This window comes from Scheffersomyces amazonensis (genome assembly GCF_036850825.1).
Source record: "Scheffersomyces amazonensis strain UFMG-HMD-26.3 chromosome Unknown RJT21scaffold_1, whole genome shotgun sequence".
Lineage (NCBI taxonomy): Eukaryota > Fungi > Ascomycota > Pichiomycetes > Serinales > Debaryomycetaceae > Scheffersomyces > Scheffersomyces amazonensis.
The window spans coordinates 1,400,524-1,418,008 of record NW_027042741.1 but is presented as its reverse complement, the minus strand read 5'-3'; the positions used below and the strand labels follow the sequence as shown (position 1 = coordinate 1,418,008).

Sequence of the window (17,485 nt, the reverse complement as noted above, 5' to 3'; positions counted from 1 at the left end):
ACCTTATCAGTTATTGCGCATCCTCATAGATAAGCGGCTCAAAGAATTGAGGGGGGGTCTACAGGGAACTTAAACCTCCTTATAAATAGTATACTGAAACTCTAATTTATAATTGCCTCTTAATATCTTTATTTATTTATATACTTCTATATATTGTAAGGTCAATTGATACTTATTGTAGTATAACTTTGTGACATTCGTGTAAGCACACTATGGGATCAAATACATCTAAGCAGGAAAGAGTTGTTACTGCATCTGCTTCTTCTAGCCGTACTGTTAGTGACTCTGATTCAGAGTCTTTCAATGAGAAACATGATTACTCATCCAGACCTCAAGATTATTCTAAACTTTATGCCAAGTATTTAAGAAACTTGACTATTAAAGATAATGATAATGATAATGATGATGGTGATAACGGAGATACCGGTGACGATATTACTGATCCTTTTGCTGGTAATCCACTTTCAATTGGAATTATCAATAGATGGGAAAAGAACTTATTATCAAAGCCAAAGGACTTGTTGGCTCAAGCAGCTTTTGCTAAAAACTCAATTGAATCGATTATTGCCAAATCAGATGTCAAGACACTTTTGAAGGATCAATATCTCTTCAATGTCTCTGTCAAGACTATTGGTTCTCCATCATTTTATAACAATCAAAAGCTGTCTGGTAGATGTTGGATTTTTGCTTCTTCTAACGTGTTTAGAACTCATGTTATTAATAATTATAATTTATCTCCTGATAAATTTCAACTTTCTCAATCTTACTTATTCTTCTATGATAAATTAGAAAAGGCTAACTTTTTCTTAGAAACTGTATTAGAAACTCATGAAGAAGATTTAGATTCAAGATTAATTCAATATTTATTAAGTAGTCCAGTTGGTGATGGAGGTCAATGGGATATGATTGTTAATTTAGTTAACAAATATGGTTTAGTTCCTCATGAATTCTTCCCTGATAATGCTCAAGCCATTAGTTCATCTAAATTAAATTATATTTTAACTGAAAAATTACGTGAATTTGCTTTAACTTTAAGAGATTTAAAGAAGCAAGAAGCTCCTGAACTTTTCATTCGTATTGCTAAATTAGTTATGACTAATGAAGTATTTAATATTATTTCTTTAGCTTTAGGTACTCCACCAAAGGCTACTGATACTTTCACTTGGGAATTTGTTGATAAAGATGGTAACTATAAATCATTTGAAACAAATCCTATTGATTTCTATAAGAACCACGTTAAGTATGATGCTGAACAACATTTCTCATTAATTCATGATCCAAGAAATGAATTTGATAAATTATATACTGTTGATAAATTGAATAACATTTATGGAGGTAAACCAATTGAATATGTTAATACTGAAATTGATGAAATTAAGAGAGTTGCTATTAAGATGTTAAAGGATGATGAACCAATCTTTTTTGGATCAGATGTTGGTAAATTTGGTGATAGAGTTACTGGAGTTTTAGATACTACTGCTTATGATTATGATTTAGGTTTTGGTATTCAATTAGGTATTTCTAAAGCTGAAAGATTAAGAACTGGATCTTCCCAAATGACACATGCCATGGTCATTACTGGAGTTCATTTAGATCCAGTTACTGGTAAACCAATTAGATGGAAAATTGAAAACTCTTGGGGTGATGAAGTTGGTGACAAGGGTTACTTTGTTATGACTGATGAATGGTTTAACGAATATGTATTCCAAATTGTTACCAACAAGAAATATGCTAGTAAGAAGAGTACTCAAGTATGGAAATCAAAGGAATTTGTCACTTTGCCATATTATGATCCAATGGGTGCATTAGCCTAAGGATTAGGTTGTGATGTGATGTGTTGTGCTGTGTGTTATTAATTAAATCCATATTTGATATATGGTATAATTGTGAGATAAATTATATTTCAATTCTATACTTTAAATGTTTATTATTACTCTAAATAAATCTAAATCTACTTATTCCTTATTATAATTTAAGCTTGTTCTTGAAGTAAAATACCTTCAATAGAAGCAACTAAAGAAACTTCATTTGGAATTGGAGTCCAATTGAATGTAGTCTTTGCCTTTTCTACACTTGAAGGGATTGGTTTGGCAGTACCTTCTAATTCCTTAGTTGGAATATTTGCCTTTAGTTCATCACTAATATTAGATTTAGCTAAAATTTGTCCTGCTTCATATAATGAAATACTTGGACCACTATGAGCTAAGAATCTTTCACCATTAGCCTTTGGATTAGTTAATGCTTCAATATGTAATTTAGCAATATCTCTAACATCTACTAAACTTAAATATTGTTTTGGAGCTCCATCCTTAAAATATCCATCAACTAAAGTTTTAATCTTAGTTAATGAAGTAGAATTAGTTATTTGATATTTCAATGATGGACCAATAATTAAAGCTGGATTAATAACAGTTAATCCATATTTAACATTATTTTCTTTGACATAATCCCAAGCCGCCTTTTCAGCAATAGCCTTTGATTTAACATAATAAGATGAAGCATTTTCAACAATAGTCCAATCCTTTTCAGTAAAAGTTTCAGTTCTATCTTCAGGATAACCAAATCTAATGGCAGCAAAGGAAGAAGTTACTACTACATGTTTAACAGTTGGAGTTTTGGCAGCAAATTGTAAAATTCTTAAAGTTCCTTCTTTTGCTGGTTTAATTAAAGTTTCTGGATCTTCTGGTTGTTCTAATGGGAATGGAGATGCTACATGTAAAACATAAGTTACATCTTTAAAGGCTTCTAACCAATTTTCATCCAGTAATAAATCGGCTTTAATAACGGTTAATTTAGAATCAACAATTTCTTTAGTTAATTTTTCACTTGAAGAATATAATGATTTACGAAATTGTTCTTCTTTACCTAAATTTCTAATGGTAGTTTTAACAGTTTTACCTTCTTCTAATAATTGTAATACAGTAAATGATCCAACATAACCAGTACCTCCAGTTACTAAATAAATTTCTGACATTGTAATTGAATAATTGTTTTCTTTATTACTTTATTTACTTAATTGATATTGTGAGTAATAACTAACCAACAAGAAGAAGATCATCTTGACAGAGTGTAAATTTATATATACCTCCCCCCCCCCCCCCCCCCCCCTTTGACACCATTTCTTGCGGCTCGCTCGTAATTTTTTTGTGTGGAGGCTCTTTCTTCGGCGGAGTGGCTCAAGACTCCGAACGTCAAGAACGGACTTCATGTAATTGTTAATAAGGCCATTACGGTATCATATACAGTAATACTGGGTATTGGATAGTATGGTAATTCGTGTTAGAGAGAGATGATTAAGGATATATTGAGTTGAGTTAATTATTCTGATAATTGTTGGAAATTAGCAATAAATTTATAGAAATAGCAGACACAATTAAGGGATTAGCAATTATTTTAAATTAGATAGTTCAAGAATATTAGAACACAGATAGAGATAAAGCAGTAAATGAATAAGCAAATAAATATAATCCTTAAATTACGATTTTAATAACTGCTTTCACTACTTTTCTGTGATAGTTTGATACACCTCTTACATCTCATATAACATTGTATGATCGATCAAAAATATTTCTATATATGATTAACATATCTCTGATCAAATTTTAAATGAATTGAAATGAATGGGTAGACTTCAACTGGTTATTAAAAAAATAGAATAACCATAGTTGTAAATGCATTTTTATGGAAATTTTGCAACTAAAATATTGGTTAATAGTATTGCGGAATGGATCTTTAGCCTATCTGCAGTCATAGCCAAAAGACAACGAAATAAATTATATCAACGAAAGACTACTAACTAACAAGTAACCAGGCTGCAATAACTGACCAGTTACCATAAAGCACACGTATTAAAACGGAGTGGCAAACCAACAGGGATGCCAGCCGAAACAATCGACAACTCCAACGCATTGTTTCCTGCTTTGCAAGAATCTCAATTAGACAAAGTAGTCCAAGAACTTTATCAACAATATCAATTAGCTAATACCCCTAATGGATTATATAAATTAATTGATAATATTGATGAAGAAATAGAACAAATAGATAAAGAATTAAATTATTATACTAAATTAAAACAAAAACGATTTCAACAAGATATTAATAATATAGAATTAAATCGAACAACAAAACTTTCATCTGCTATAACTAATTCAAATGAATTAGTATCAATATTTCAATCAGCTAATGATTTAGGTCATTCTTTAACATTTAAAATTAAATCTTTAGATGAAGAAATTGGAAATGTTAATAAAACTCTTGAATTTGTTACTAATATTCAATTATTAAGAAATAATATTAATCAAGCAAGTTATGCTATAGAACATAAAAATTATGAATTAGCTGCTCAATGTATAAGTACTATTAATTCAAAATTATCAAAAGAATTAATCAATGGAAGATTTGCTTCTATAGTTATTCCATCAACAGATATTCCAGAATTACCAGAAGTTACCATAAATTCATGGATTGATAAATTAACTGAAATATTTAAATTAAAATTTGATGAAGCTGCAAAAGCAAGAAATGTTGAAGATTTAACAAAATATTTTCAATTATTTCCTTTAATTAATCAAGAAGAAATTGGATTAAATTGTTATTCCAAATTTATATGTCAAATTATTAATGATACTTCAAAAAATTTAATTATTTCAACTGCATCTGTACCTGCTGATGATTTAAAAGCAGGAATATTTGCTACAATAACTATGCAATTATTTGAAAATATTTCTATGATGCTTAGTCAACATGGACCATTAATTAAACGATATTATTCATCAACTTATCCAAGTGCTTTAAATTATGTAATAACTAAAATTCAACGAGAAATTGATTCTCAAATTGGTATAATTGGTGATACATTTTATGATGTAAGAAGAATAGATAAATATTTTCAAGATATTAAACTTTATAATTTCCCAGTTTTATCAAAACGTTTAAATGAATTACAAGATCAAATGCATGATTCAAATTCAAGACCTCAACTGCAACAACTGCAACATGAATTTGAATCAATTGATGGTACTTTAGAAAATAATAATGATTTAGTATCTATTGTTCAAGTAGGTGATTTAATTAATGAATTAGCTACCATATTTCATCATTGGTCATTATATTGTAAATTTATTACAATTAAATACTTTAAAACTTCTGATCAAGACGTTTTAAAATTACCGGATTTAATTATTAAATCAAATTTTACTAAAAAGATAAACAATAAGTATTTACCGGCTTTTGAAATATTATATACATTTTATTTTCGTCGATCTATTGAAAAAGCTATTACTATTGAAGAATTACCTTCATTAGATACTTATTTAGTATCCAGTACAAATTTAAATGAAGTATCTAAATCTCCTGAACAAACTCCATGTTCTTCAGTAATAGAAGATATTACCCTTATTTTACATAATACTTTAAGAAATGTAATTGATACTTCAATTCCATCGACAGTTAAGAAATTTATTAGTGAAAGTTTTAAAGTAATTCAAACAGATTTAATTAATGGATTTTTCATTAAAAATTTAAATGATAATCAACCAAGATATAATCAAACTTTATCATTAATTACTGCTCCTTCATTATTAAGTAATGGAATTACAAGTAGTACTACTGTAAGTCCAGGAACTACAAGAAGTAGTACACCAGAACCAACAGGTATGGCATTTTTAAAGGGAGCTCAAAGTGCTTTAGGTAATGTTGTTGCATCAGGAACTTCAGGAATAGTTGGAGGTTTACAAACTTCTTCAACAAATAATGTAAAATTATTAAACTTTATATTATACTTAAATACAGTAGCAATGGGTCAAGAATATTTCACAAAGATATTTAATAACTTTATTCAAAATGGAAATGTTTTAAATAATCTGTTCCCCTTTGGTAAAGATCATGAAAAGATTGAAACAATTTTAAGAAGTGATTTTTTAGATCCATTTTTATCCATTACTAATAAAATAATATCCGATAGTATAATTAATCTTTATAATCAATCTTTAAAGAATAAATTGGTTATATTAATAAATGATTTATTACCTGAATCTAATGATTCTGCCTATATTATTTATACATCAACTGATTTAAATGATACTTCAGCATTATTAAAATTTTCAACAGCATGGCAATCTTTAATTCGTCCTTATATTCAAACATGTCATAAGAGTATAATTCTTAATAAATTATTAAGATTATTAGTTGTAAATTTTGCTAATTTAATAGAAAAGAAACTTTTATCTATTCTTAAGAAATTTAAGATTAATGAATTAGGATCTATTAAATTAGAAAAGGATTTATCATATTTAATTAATGAAGTATGTAATGATAATTATCAATTAAGAGAAAAATTTGTTAGAGTGACTCAAATGGTATTATTAATTGGAATGGATGATGAAGAATATGAAGAAAGTATTCAACATATTAATCAAACCACTAATGGATCTAAGAATTCTCATAATGGTAATACCAATGATATTGGAACTACTGAACCTATAAAGAAAGAAATTCATAATGGTAGTACAATTGATGAAGAAGATGATGAAGAAGATGATGTCATTGGAATAAATTGGGTTTTAACCCCTCAAGAGAGAAAACAAATAAGGAGATATAGAGTATAGTCTTATTTATTTATAGCTACAATATATAGTTTAAAATGTAATGTATTCATAAAAGTCATTAATTAAATTCTTATTACATATGCTCTATAAACGGAATCTATATATAGTGTTTCACCTCTAAACCTAAACCTAAACCTTTTGCCTTTTAATCGATTGTTCATCATTACCACCGTCTTCTTGTTCATCTAGACTATGCTTATTGGCTGGCTTATCATCACTATCTCCAGCTCCATTCTCTATTTTAACTGAACTTTCAACTTCAGGAATATCACTATTATTAATCAACTTAACTTGATCTGGCTTTATTCTTAATTTTCCTATTATATTATCAAATCTTGGATGAGCAAACTCACAATTAGGTCCCTTAGGACAAAAACCTGTCATATATAAAGGACATATAATCTTTCTCACATGTCTTTTAGGACAATTAGGTCCTTCAGGACAAAATCCTGCCTCATAATTTGGACAAGCAGGAATTTTTGATTGAGGATCTACATGTAAATATAAACATTCAGGAGTTTGAGTACAATAACCATTCTTTGAATAAAATATACATTCTGGCATCTTTCTTAAGTTATACTCATGCAAGAATTCGCAATGATCATTCTTTTTACAAAGCCCTCTCAACCAATGTTTACACACAATTTTATTATTATACATAGATGGTACATGTTTATTTGGACAATTATTTCCATTAGGACATGAATTTGCTGGTCGTGATGGATTATAGAATTGACATACAGGTCTATCAGGATCTAAACCAAACCCAAATTCTCGTCTTAAAAACGATTCAAACTTGAATGGCTTATTTCGGGTATCAGGATGCAATATGGGATTCACACTCAACATTATATGGTTTAGTACTACAATGAATGGACTGGTTGATTAATAATTTGAATCAATTCGTTCAGAAATACTTTTTAGGTGATACTTTGTATGCAGGAATCAGATAATTCAAGGTCGTGTAGTTGCGGGCTGATCCTATCCCAAAGGGGTAATTTGCAATAATACCGTCATCGGGATGTGTGTATAGTCCTGACCATCAAATTTATAATATATTATAATATATATTATTATATATTTATATACACTTACATATACTTGTATACGTATACATCTACTGACTACATGTATAACCAATTTCTATTCTCTTAGGTACCATAAGTCAGGTACAGTTAGAAGCTCATTGATTAGTTGTCGTTTAGTTCCCATTTTTCACTTTAAACATCAGGTGATTCAACTATAACTATAACTAAACCAACCCCAATTTAGATAAAATCGTTTAGTATTTTAAGTACGAATTTTAATAATTCAAATTGCATACGAAAATATAGTGTAGAATTTCCAAAGTGTCACGTTCGCAATTTAACCAATTCAAGTTACGGGTATTTACCCTTTTGAGAAAGAGAAGCTTAATTCTCATTACCTTATTGTTAATAGGCGCATTGATATTTCGAAGAATTGTATCATCAATTTCATTAAATAATACTCAATCGATGTTTTTAGGTGCGCGACCTACAACCGCTGTTATTGGAACAGGACTTGCGGGGTTAAGTACTACATTGAACTTATTAGAAAAGGGTTATAATGTTGTATTGATTGAGAAGACTGATAAGATTGGAGGGAATTCAATTAAGGCTTCTTCAGGTATTAATGGAGTATTAACTAAATTTCAACCTCCAGGTGATTCATTTGGTTCATTTATTAGTGATACTATAGATTCTGGTAAAGGGTTATGTAATACGGAATTAGTATCTACATTAGCTGAAAATTCAAAAGTTGCTGTGGAAAAATTAACTGATAAATATGGGATTGATTTACTGAAAGTAACTCAATTAGGAGGACATTCTCATGCTAGAACTCATAGAGGAGGAGGTAAATTACCTCCAGGATTTGCTATAATATCTTCACTTCAAAAGCAATTAGAGTTACCTGAATATAACAATAGATTAACTATTATTAAGAATGCTCGATTTGATAAGTTTATCGTAGAAAATAAAGCTGTTGTCGGATTAGAATATCTCCTTCAGCTCGAAGATAATGCTCGTAAACAATTATTGGTAGATAATATTGTATTGGCTACAGGAGGTTATTCTGCTGATTTTGATCCTTCTGGATTACTTTTGAAAAATAGACCTGATGTAAAACATTTAGCTCTGACCAATGGAATTCAAACTACTGGTGATGGTCAAAAGATTGCATTAAGAGATTTAGATGCTAAATTGATTCATCTTGATAAAGTTCAAATCCATCCTACAGGATTTATTAATAGGAAAAATGTTAATGATAAGTGGAAATTCTTATGTGGAGAATTATTGAGAGGTATTGGAGGTATTCTTGTTAATCCTAATACTGGAACTCGATTTGTTAATGAATTATCTACAAGAGATGTTGTAACTGATGCTATATTTAAGAACTGTAAGATCAGTCAGGGAAATAAACTTGACCTTGAAGAAGATACTGCTGTTTCTGTTATTCTTATTAATGAACAAGATTATTCTAAGGCTGATAGTCATATTGATTTTTATAAATCTCAAGGTTTATTAAACCTTGGAAATTATGGAGATGTATTCAAACTTGTTCAAGAATTAAATCCAGTATTTAATATTCCCAAGGAAGAGTATGGAAAGTTATTCAATAATTATAATGAAGATTTTAATATGAACAAACAAGTATATTATGGATTAATTACTCCTGTTCTTCATTTCACAATGGGAGGTATTCAAATAGATGTTAATGGTAATGTGATTAATAAACTTGATCAAATTATACCTAATGTATATGCAGTAGGAGAAGTTAGTGGAGGAGTTCATGGAGCCAATAGATTAGGTGGTTCATCATTATTAGAATGTGTTGTATTTGGACAAGTTGTGGCAAATTCTATAATTAATAGTTCAAAAGCTTAAAAAGTTTAAAAATAGTTAGATTTATACATAGAATATTAATATTCTTAATTATTACGAATTTAATATATATATTATTAAATATACAAAAATTTAGAATAGGGAAAGGTTTTACTAAAAAAGTATATGAACCATAATAAGATAAACAATATTCAATATCATATTATAAACGATACATGATATTATATATGTATATGAATGATAAATTTCCAATCGAATTAATATGTTATATTGAACTGAAATCCTATTTATATGAATTATTGAATGTTTAAAATTGTATGAGTTTTAAACAAACTATTGTATTGAGTGGTTGTATTGATTGGTTGAATGAAGAATGATATGTCATAAGGTAGGTTGGTTAAGTTATTAGTTTATGATTAGTGAATTTCTTTTCTTGTTGACTATTGTTACACTTAGATGTTGGATGGGTATAACATAATTCTAACAGAAGCACCAAAGGTCTTTGGTGGTAAGTTCTTCTTGAAGTTAGCTCTGATTAAACCGTTGTTACCGTGAGTTCTAGCAACCTTACCCCAGATGACTCTAATCTTAGAACCTCTGACTTCCTTGGAAGCTCTGTAAACGTAAGCGATTCTCTTACCTAAGTAGAATTTGGCTTCTTCAGGAGTTTGAACACCTTCGATTTGAATCAAAGACACGTTTGGGTTGGTGACATTCTTGGAACGTTGGTAAGAAATGTGTTTACCTTTAACGTATACTAGAAAAAATTGTTAGTATTTTATAATTCATTTTTGATTACATAGGATGGGAGAATCGTTGGATAAAGTTTTTTTATGGATTATGAAAATCTTTTAAATCTCTTGAAATAAATGTATTTGATACTGGATTTGATGATATACAATGGTTGTTAACATTTATTAAGTTGTTGAAAAGTTTTTTCATATAATTTACTTGTAGTTGATGTATATTCGTAGTTGATGAAAATTGTTAGTTGGTTGTAAAATTTGGGTGAAAAACCTGAAATTCAACATTAACAAGTTTCTATTTAGTTTATTTTAATACCATTAAATGATATAGTTATTGAATGATTAATTTATATGATAATTCTTTTATTCCTACTCTTAAAGATTTCTTGACTTTGACTTTTGACTATCAGTCCATCATCCACTTTGACTTCGAGTCTTTACTTATTCCACACCAACTTAATCCTCTGATTGATTCCTCATCCTAATTATCGTTATATTATCTATTACATACATCTGTGAGATTCAGCCATTTTGTTTAATATGATTACTATCTATTAGTGTTAGAATGGTTATAGGAATATTAAAACAAATTTGATTTTTTAAATTTGAATAATTTTTTTTTCTCAGTCTACGTTGTTAGTGTAAAGCGGGTCTGACTAACATTTGGGAGGGAAAAATTCTCATAGTTAAGAGAAGTCACATGACTTAAGTATTGCGGCATAGAGCTAGTGCACTAGGTCCAAAAAAATGGGTGCTGGCGGGTGCTGCATACAAACCCAGGAATGGAGGTCATGTGACGAGCAAAACCCTAAGAACACACACGTGATAAGCCCTAAACGCATTTATTATTAGTAGTTTTACTGATTGATTAGATTATATGATTATGATTATGATTAGATTATACATTATATTATAGTTAATAGATTAATTTTAAAACTCATGTTATATTATATTAAACGAAAAGACAACAGTTAGTGACCTACCATATTTAAAAATAGATATAAATAAATATATACATAGATACATTGATCTAATATTTAGATTTCCGTATACGGAATAAGTCTATATCTTTATCTCGGACTCTTCCTCCCATTTCTTTAAATTAAATCTCCAATGCTTTGCTTCACCTTCATCATATTTAGAGTTCTTTAATGAACCAGATGGAGCATTATGGATTGATAAATTAGATAAACTGGCTAAACTTAAGAAAATATCAGGATTTGATTCATTATCACCTTCATTAATCCAATCTTCATAATCCTTTAAATCAAACCATCTAGTTTCCCATTTTATACCTGCATCTTTCTCTTTCTTTCTTAATTCTCTTTGATTGTTTTCAATCAATGATTTTTCTTGATGAATTAAGTCATAATCACTACTTTTAATAGCTTCACTAACTTTTAACCAAGCCTTTCTCAGTTCTAATTCATGTTGTTCTTCAATTGGCTTCACACTAAGATGAAGTGGTTCTGATGCCAATGCATCATAAAATAATTCATCTCCATTCTTAGAATGTGGGGTACTTGAACCCTTTGAAATATATGATTTATCAGACCATTGACCACTAATAGTAATTAATGCATTTTGCTTGTTAATAGTGGAAATTTGATCTTTATAAATTCTAGCTTTAAAAGTATTCTTTTTACCACTAAAATAACCTCTACCACTGTATTCAATAACTGTAATATATCCATTGGATGATTGAATATAAGAAGTACCCTCTAATTCAACAAATGGAGAAGCAGCGAGTAATCCTTCAATATGTAATGGAGGTAAAGTAATTAAATATGATTCTCCAACATCTCTATACTCTAATAAAGCATGACCATATTGTTTGACATTAATGGATGTGGTAGAAATAGTTGATCTAATTTCATTATAACCTTGTAAATAAACATTATTTGTTTTATTAGCAATGGCATAAGCAGTAACTGGTGGATGATGACTAACTTGTTCACTTAATAGTATAGTTTCTCCTAATTTTTCATCGTCAGTTTCCCACTTACCAACAAATACTTCTCCTAAAAATGGATTTAATGGTTTCTTTTCAGCTCCCATACTTTCATTTCTTGAACAATATTGTGATCTTAATGTTGCTATAAACCATTTTGTAACAGCAATTTGTCTCTTTAATGCCAATACATCAACTTCATCTTTAGTAGCATTTTCATCAGGTTTCAATTGATTAGCTGCAACTAAAAGTTCTGGATGTTCAGACCAATATTGAGAATATTCTGATAAAGAAGTTGGAGATAAGATAAATACTGGAGCAGTTAAGGATGATAAGTCTCCGTTGAATGAAACGATGGATTTAAGAAATGAAGTCCATGAACTGGATTGAGCATAAGCTGAAGTGGCCATTTGGTATAATTTACTGAGGTGAAATCGACTTCTTAATCTATCAATCTAATATAAAGACAATTAATAGTCACAGTAACTCTCAACTCTCAATTAATGGTCTCTTCGGATATAACTAAATTTATAATTCTTTCCTGTGCTTGTGACTGCCTCACTTTTTTTTTTCCCTGTCGTATCCAGACGATAAGTGCTACCAAAGTGGTTAAGTTACTAACTTTAGCAAAAATGAATACTGATAAGTATAGTAATTTATATGATAGTAAACTTATTAATTATTTAATTTATAAAAGGATAAACAACGGAATTGTCAATTTATAAAAGTAATTGTAATATTAATTATATGGTAAATAATTTTAAAGTATGATCTGTCATTTATTATACGATGACGATTACTTTGTCGCACTGTAATGAATGAAGACTTATATTTAATAAGACTGAGACAATGTCTTATATATGAATATTCTAATGGCTATAACTCGAATTGGAAGTGCAATTTATAACGACCAGATCAACCAGATCTAGGTATAGATTTTAAAATAAGACATTTACGTTGAAGAGCAAGGATTATGTTAGTTACATACGTATTGTATATAAGAGCGCTTAACAGGTATAATGTCAATTGAATAATAGCAGTAAGTTTTATAACTTTTTGTATCTTGTGGTTACAGTAAATAATGAGCTAGCTACATTTATCATTTGTTTGTGTTTTTAATATTAGCTGTATCAGGATTAGGCTTTGCTGTTGATATTTCACTTCAATGTATTAATAGCTAATGTTGAGAAAAAATATGCCTGCCGTAATACTGACTTTGCGAAGTTAAGTTTTGCAGCCATCCATCTTGTATATGTAATAGCTAGATTATCCTATTTATATAAAACAGTCATTAAGAACGATCCTAGATGTATTCTCAACTGATGCATCTCGAAGTAAGTTGATGTTGTCTAATGTAGTGCACCTCTCATTTACCTCTGTTTTCAAACTCTTTTAAGACCACAAATGAATATTATGTTTATTATCACAGCATTTTCCTTACCTTATCAACCATGGACTACTCTTTAAAATCGATCATTAATTTTGATCCTGTAAAACGTGCCTTGTTGCCCCTAATAAATGGAACACTGATTGATATATTTTTGATCCATCGTCAGAGCATCAATGAATATCGAAGGGCTCAACGCCGATTGGAAGTTTATCTCGAAACTCCTAATTATGAGGAAATACACAAGTTTTTAAAGGAAGATATGAAGAAATTACGTTTAGATGAATCAGCTATTTCAAATTATAAGCATATTTTGCCAGTTATATTGAGATTATTTAACTTCCACCTTTTAGTTCCAATGAATTTGGAATCTGTCTCAGAAAATAAATTATATGAACGGTTCAAATCTGTCATCAATGATAGTTTAAAAGAAATTAAATTGAATGGATATTTTCAATTAACTAGTCTTTTAAGTATCAAGACACCTCCACTAAAACTTGGAAAAACTTTAAAACACGCTGAATATGCTCCAGACTCAGTTAAAAGACTTAAACCAAATCTCCCGGAAATAAAATCATCCCCAAAAACTTCTTTTAGACGATCCCATCACCTTAATTCTATAATAGGCTTGTTTATTCCCAAATTTAATTCAAATTCAACTAAAGTTAACTTTGATAAATTATCCACAAAAGTAGATATGAAAGAAATTGAAGATTTTGTATATTGTTTAGATTTTCAGTTGGTTAGGCTGGATGACTTAGAAGGTTCGATCCAACATACTTTCTGGTCTAATATTTTTAATAGATTGATACGTGCGTTGAGATTAAATTATACTGATGTATGGTGTGATGCTCAACATGCTTCGGAAGAAATCATTGATTCTGGTAAACATACCAGAATAATTCCAGATTTTATGATTACAAATCTACCATTAAGTATTCCTGTTGAGTTAAAACGCAAACATTTGAAGGAATGTTATGTTAACTTCATAAATAATGAAAAGACCGATTCAAAGGCAAGGGACTTTATACATTGCTTTTCACAGTGTATTAGAGAGGCCGTATCTCTTAATAGTCATTTAGCGTTCATCTCAGATTACTTAACTACGTATTTAATTGACATTGAAAACCCTAAGGTTTCTGAGGAAACAATTATAGATAAAAATGACATTATGAGGGAGTTAGATTGCCGGATATACGATCTTTCTGATGAGTCTGAATTTTCCACTTGTACACAATTATTTATCTATTTACTTTCCTATTTCCAAACGTGTAAAGGTGGAAGTCAATTGCAATATCTAATTGAACAGCAAAATCTTAGTTCTTTATATCCAAGAATCAATTCTGAAATTATTAAATACAATACTGAAATTGAACAATTTTGCACCACTAGTCCAATCGATGAAAATCACTTACCGGGCGATACACCAACTCCACCTTCCAGCAGCGGTCTGATTATTTCCGAATTACAAAACAGGACCGAACTTAAAATAACTCAAACTAGGATTAAGACTCTTCGTAAATCAAATTTGAAGTCAACCACCACGGAAGAATTAAGAACAAAATACAGGTTCTTGGAAATATTATCTGGTAATAAACTACAAAGTCGTAATTCAATAGTATTTTTAGTTGAAGATCTAACCTCACATGATCGCAAAGTTATTAAAATTTATGACTCATTTTGGAGTTGTGAATTCCAAAGCAACCAAGATATTCTGGATTGTTATTTAGAGGCATTAAAATGCTTTAGCAAAGAAGTGTCGAGCTATGAAATTCTCAAAGGTATAGATGGTATCCCTAAATTTTATTCATCCGGTTTTTTAAACTCTAAAGTTGACAGCTATAAAGATGAATTTGACGTTGATATTGATCAATTAGCTGGTTTTTTTTTAATTTTAGAATATATTGATGGTAAACCTTTAAGTTATTATACTATTGAACAAAGACAGGCTTTTAAATCATGCTGTAAAAAGACTATAGATATGGTTCACAATTTGGGAATAGTGCATCATGACATCCATCTGGGGAATATCATGATTAAACAAAATCCTGATGGAACTTACACAGCCTATGTTATCGATTTTGGATACAGTGACCAAGCTAATAAGAGAAAGGGAAGGATAAGTATAACATCTCATAAATCTCATAAGAGATACAATGATACAATTAAATGTGACAATGATGACTACCTCCGATGTTTCAGAGAGAATCTGGAAACCTCTGGAATTAGAAAAAGGTCCTTTACCAGCATGTCATCGGCCAGGTGAACTTTTTAAATGATTTGGATATTTATTTTATGTCAACTTCTATAATTTTATATATATATGCCTCTTATTCAATTCAACAGCAATGTAGCTTATAACCAACGAATATAAAATCAATATACCAAATGAGATGTAAGTGTTAGTCTCTAAAGTATTGATTGTCATATTAATGAAACCAGTAAGTAAATTGGAAATTAAAAATAAGAGTAATCCGTTATTATTAGTAGATTCCAATAAATAACTTGTAGATGTAATTCTTGGAAATAACCTTTCAATAACATTATAACCTAATAATAAACTTGCATTATATGCTACTACCCATAATACATAGTTGAAATTAGCTAAACGTCTTGATATTGCAGTAGTATAGAAAACATTGATGAAATATGTTGATGCTAATTGATAAAATATTGAGAAAATAATCAACGCAGTAGTAGTATCTACTGTAGTCCATGATTTTTGATGTTGCTTTATTGGTTTAGTACGAGATGGATATAATAAATTTCCTACTGTCTTATATCCTGTTAATATTGATGGACCGAATGATTGTCCAAACACAAAGATACTAAAGTAACCTATGAATGAAAATATACCTTCCTTATTCATGGTTATAATATTATTTAATCTATTTTCAGAAGTTAAGATATAATGTAAAAGATTTGTATTTTGAAGTATGACTTCATAGGTTCCTGCAATAACAAAGGCTACTATTGCTCGAGGGAATAAATTAAGTATAGGATCAAGAATTCCTAATAAAATAGGAAGGAATCCTAAAGTAATAAAAAAATTCCAATGTATACCATACTCAGATACATGTTCTTGATATTCTAACAGTTTAACACTAACTAGACGGGCAATACCAAGAAAAAGAATTGGAATTGATTTTATAATACTTCGTTTAACTATGGATAAATAAGAATTCCATGAAAATTTATAAGATTCTTGTTTCATTAGTGATCTAGAATTAACTAACCCCATTGAAAATACAAATGATCCAACTCCTAAATCCATAAGTGAAGTTCCCCATGTTTCAACTTTGGCAAATCTTCGAGGAAATATATTAAAATCAACAGCCAATATAGCTAAATTGGTGATAATAAGCATATGAGCTCTATAAGCAGTTATGAATGCCTTTTTAGGTAAGAGATCTAATTGTTTGTCATTATTATTAGTAGTAGTACTATTACTATTACTATTACTATTACTATTTGAATGCTTTTGCTTTGATTTAGTTGATGATGATTGATGTTGCGAAATACTCGAGATTATATAAGCTAAGATACCAGGAGTTATAATTAATGTATGAAGGTAAGTTATATTACTACTATATATAGTAATTGATGCAAGGATAGTTAAACAACTTAATACATAATCATTTAAAAATGTTATTGATACTTGAGATGTTACTGAACTTTTAATTAAATATAATGAAAGGTATGAAGTTAAGGCTACAGTAGTTACTGCATAGATTTCTCCAATAGTACCACCGGTAAGATCAGACACAAATAATTCTTTCTGTTCTTTAAGTGTTGCCATTTTTAGACTATCCACTATAAAATCTACTATCTACTTATGATATAAGCCAGACAATTCCCAACACTTTATAAATTTCTTTTAATTTTCAATTGTTGGTTTAATGTAAATAACTAATAATTAGCACGTAGCAGTT

The 17,485-nt window shown here is 29.3% G+C and overlaps 9 protein-coding genes across 9 annotated transcripts; 4 read left to right on the top strand and 5 right to left on the bottom strand. All coding sequences in view use genetic code 12, as the record gives it.

The window, feature by feature from the left end:
• Nucleotides 1-106: 106 nt before the first annotated feature.
• LAP3 (bleomycin hydrolase) lies at nucleotides 107-1,952 on the top strand. The gene has a single exon (XM_064885651.1). It carries the CDS (start codon nucleotides 213-215, stop codon nucleotides 1,812-1,814), a length of 1,602 nt encoding a protein of 533 aa, XP_064741000.1. The 5' UTR covers nucleotides 107-212; the 3' UTR covers nucleotides 1,815-1,952.
• RJT21DRAFT_117305 (Coumarine and phenylpropanoid biosynthesis) lies at nucleotides 1,934-3,090 on the bottom strand. The gene has a single exon (XM_064880649.1). The coding sequence runs from the start codon at nucleotides 2,972-2,974 to the stop codon at nucleotides 1,973-1,975; it is 1,002 nt and encodes a 333-aa protein (XP_064740999.1). The 5' UTR covers nucleotides 2,975-3,090; the 3' UTR covers nucleotides 1,934-1,972.
• A 717-nt stretch (nucleotides 3,091-3,807) lies between these two features.
• COG4 (Golgi transport complex subunit) lies at nucleotides 3,808-6,642 on the top strand. The gene has a single exon (XM_064880648.1). It carries the CDS (start codon nucleotides 3,876-3,878, stop codon nucleotides 6,603-6,605), a length of 2,730 nt encoding a protein of 909 aa, XP_064740998.1. The 5' UTR covers nucleotides 3,808-3,875; the 3' UTR covers nucleotides 6,606-6,642.
• YTH1 (cleavage polyadenylation factor RNA-binding subunit) lies at nucleotides 6,643-7,659 on the bottom strand. Its single transcript, XM_064880647.1, has one exon. The coding sequence runs from the start codon at nucleotides 7,452-7,454 to the stop codon at nucleotides 6,735-6,737; it is 720 nt and encodes a 239-aa protein (XP_064740997.1). The 5' UTR covers nucleotides 7,455-7,659; the 3' UTR covers nucleotides 6,643-6,734.
• Nucleotides 7,660-9,604, top strand: OSM1 (Osm1p). Its single transcript, XM_064880646.1, has one exon. It carries the CDS (start codon nucleotides 8,102-8,104, stop codon nucleotides 9,509-9,511), a length of 1,410 nt encoding a protein of 469 aa, XP_064740996.1. The 5' UTR covers nucleotides 7,660-8,101; the 3' UTR covers nucleotides 9,512-9,604.
• Nucleotides 9,605-10,878, bottom strand: RJT21DRAFT_117301 (60S ribosomal protein eL33). Its single transcript, XM_064880645.1, has 2 exons — nucleotides 10,727-10,878; nucleotides 9,605-10,226 (listed from the first exon to the last, which is right to left on the bottom strand). Exons 1-2 carry the CDS (start codon nucleotides 10,743-10,745, stop codon nucleotides 9,922-9,924), a joined length of 324 nt encoding a protein of 107 aa, XP_064740995.1. The 5' UTR covers nucleotides 10,746-10,878; the 3' UTR covers nucleotides 9,605-9,921.
• A 185-nt stretch (nucleotides 10,879-11,063) lies between these two features.
• Nucleotides 11,064-12,884, bottom strand: RJT21DRAFT_117300 (oxysterol-binding protein). The gene has a single exon (XM_064880644.1). It carries the CDS (start codon nucleotides 12,574-12,576, stop codon nucleotides 11,278-11,280), a length of 1,299 nt encoding a protein of 432 aa, XP_064740994.1. The 5' UTR covers nucleotides 12,577-12,884; the 3' UTR covers nucleotides 11,064-11,277.
• A 733-nt stretch (nucleotides 12,885-13,617) lies between these two features.
• RJT21DRAFT_4251 (uncharacterized protein) lies at nucleotides 13,618-15,819 on the top strand (the record flags this gene model as incomplete). Its single annotated transcript, XM_064884515.1, has 1 exon — nucleotides 13,618-15,819. The coding sequence occupies one exon, from the start codon at nucleotides 13,618-13,620 to the stop codon at nucleotides 15,817-15,819; it is 2,202 nt and encodes a 733-aa protein (XP_064740993.1).
• Nucleotides 15,820-15,839: 20 nt separating this feature from the next.
• GWT1 (glucosaminyl-phosphotidylinositol O-acyltransferase) lies at nucleotides 15,840-17,447 on the bottom strand. The gene has a single exon (XM_064880297.1). The coding sequence runs from the start codon at nucleotides 17,350-17,352 to the stop codon at nucleotides 15,859-15,861; it is 1,494 nt and encodes a 497-aa protein (XP_064740992.1). The 5' UTR covers nucleotides 17,353-17,447; the 3' UTR covers nucleotides 15,840-15,858.
• Between the last annotated feature and the right edge of the window lie 38 nt (nucleotides 17,448-17,485).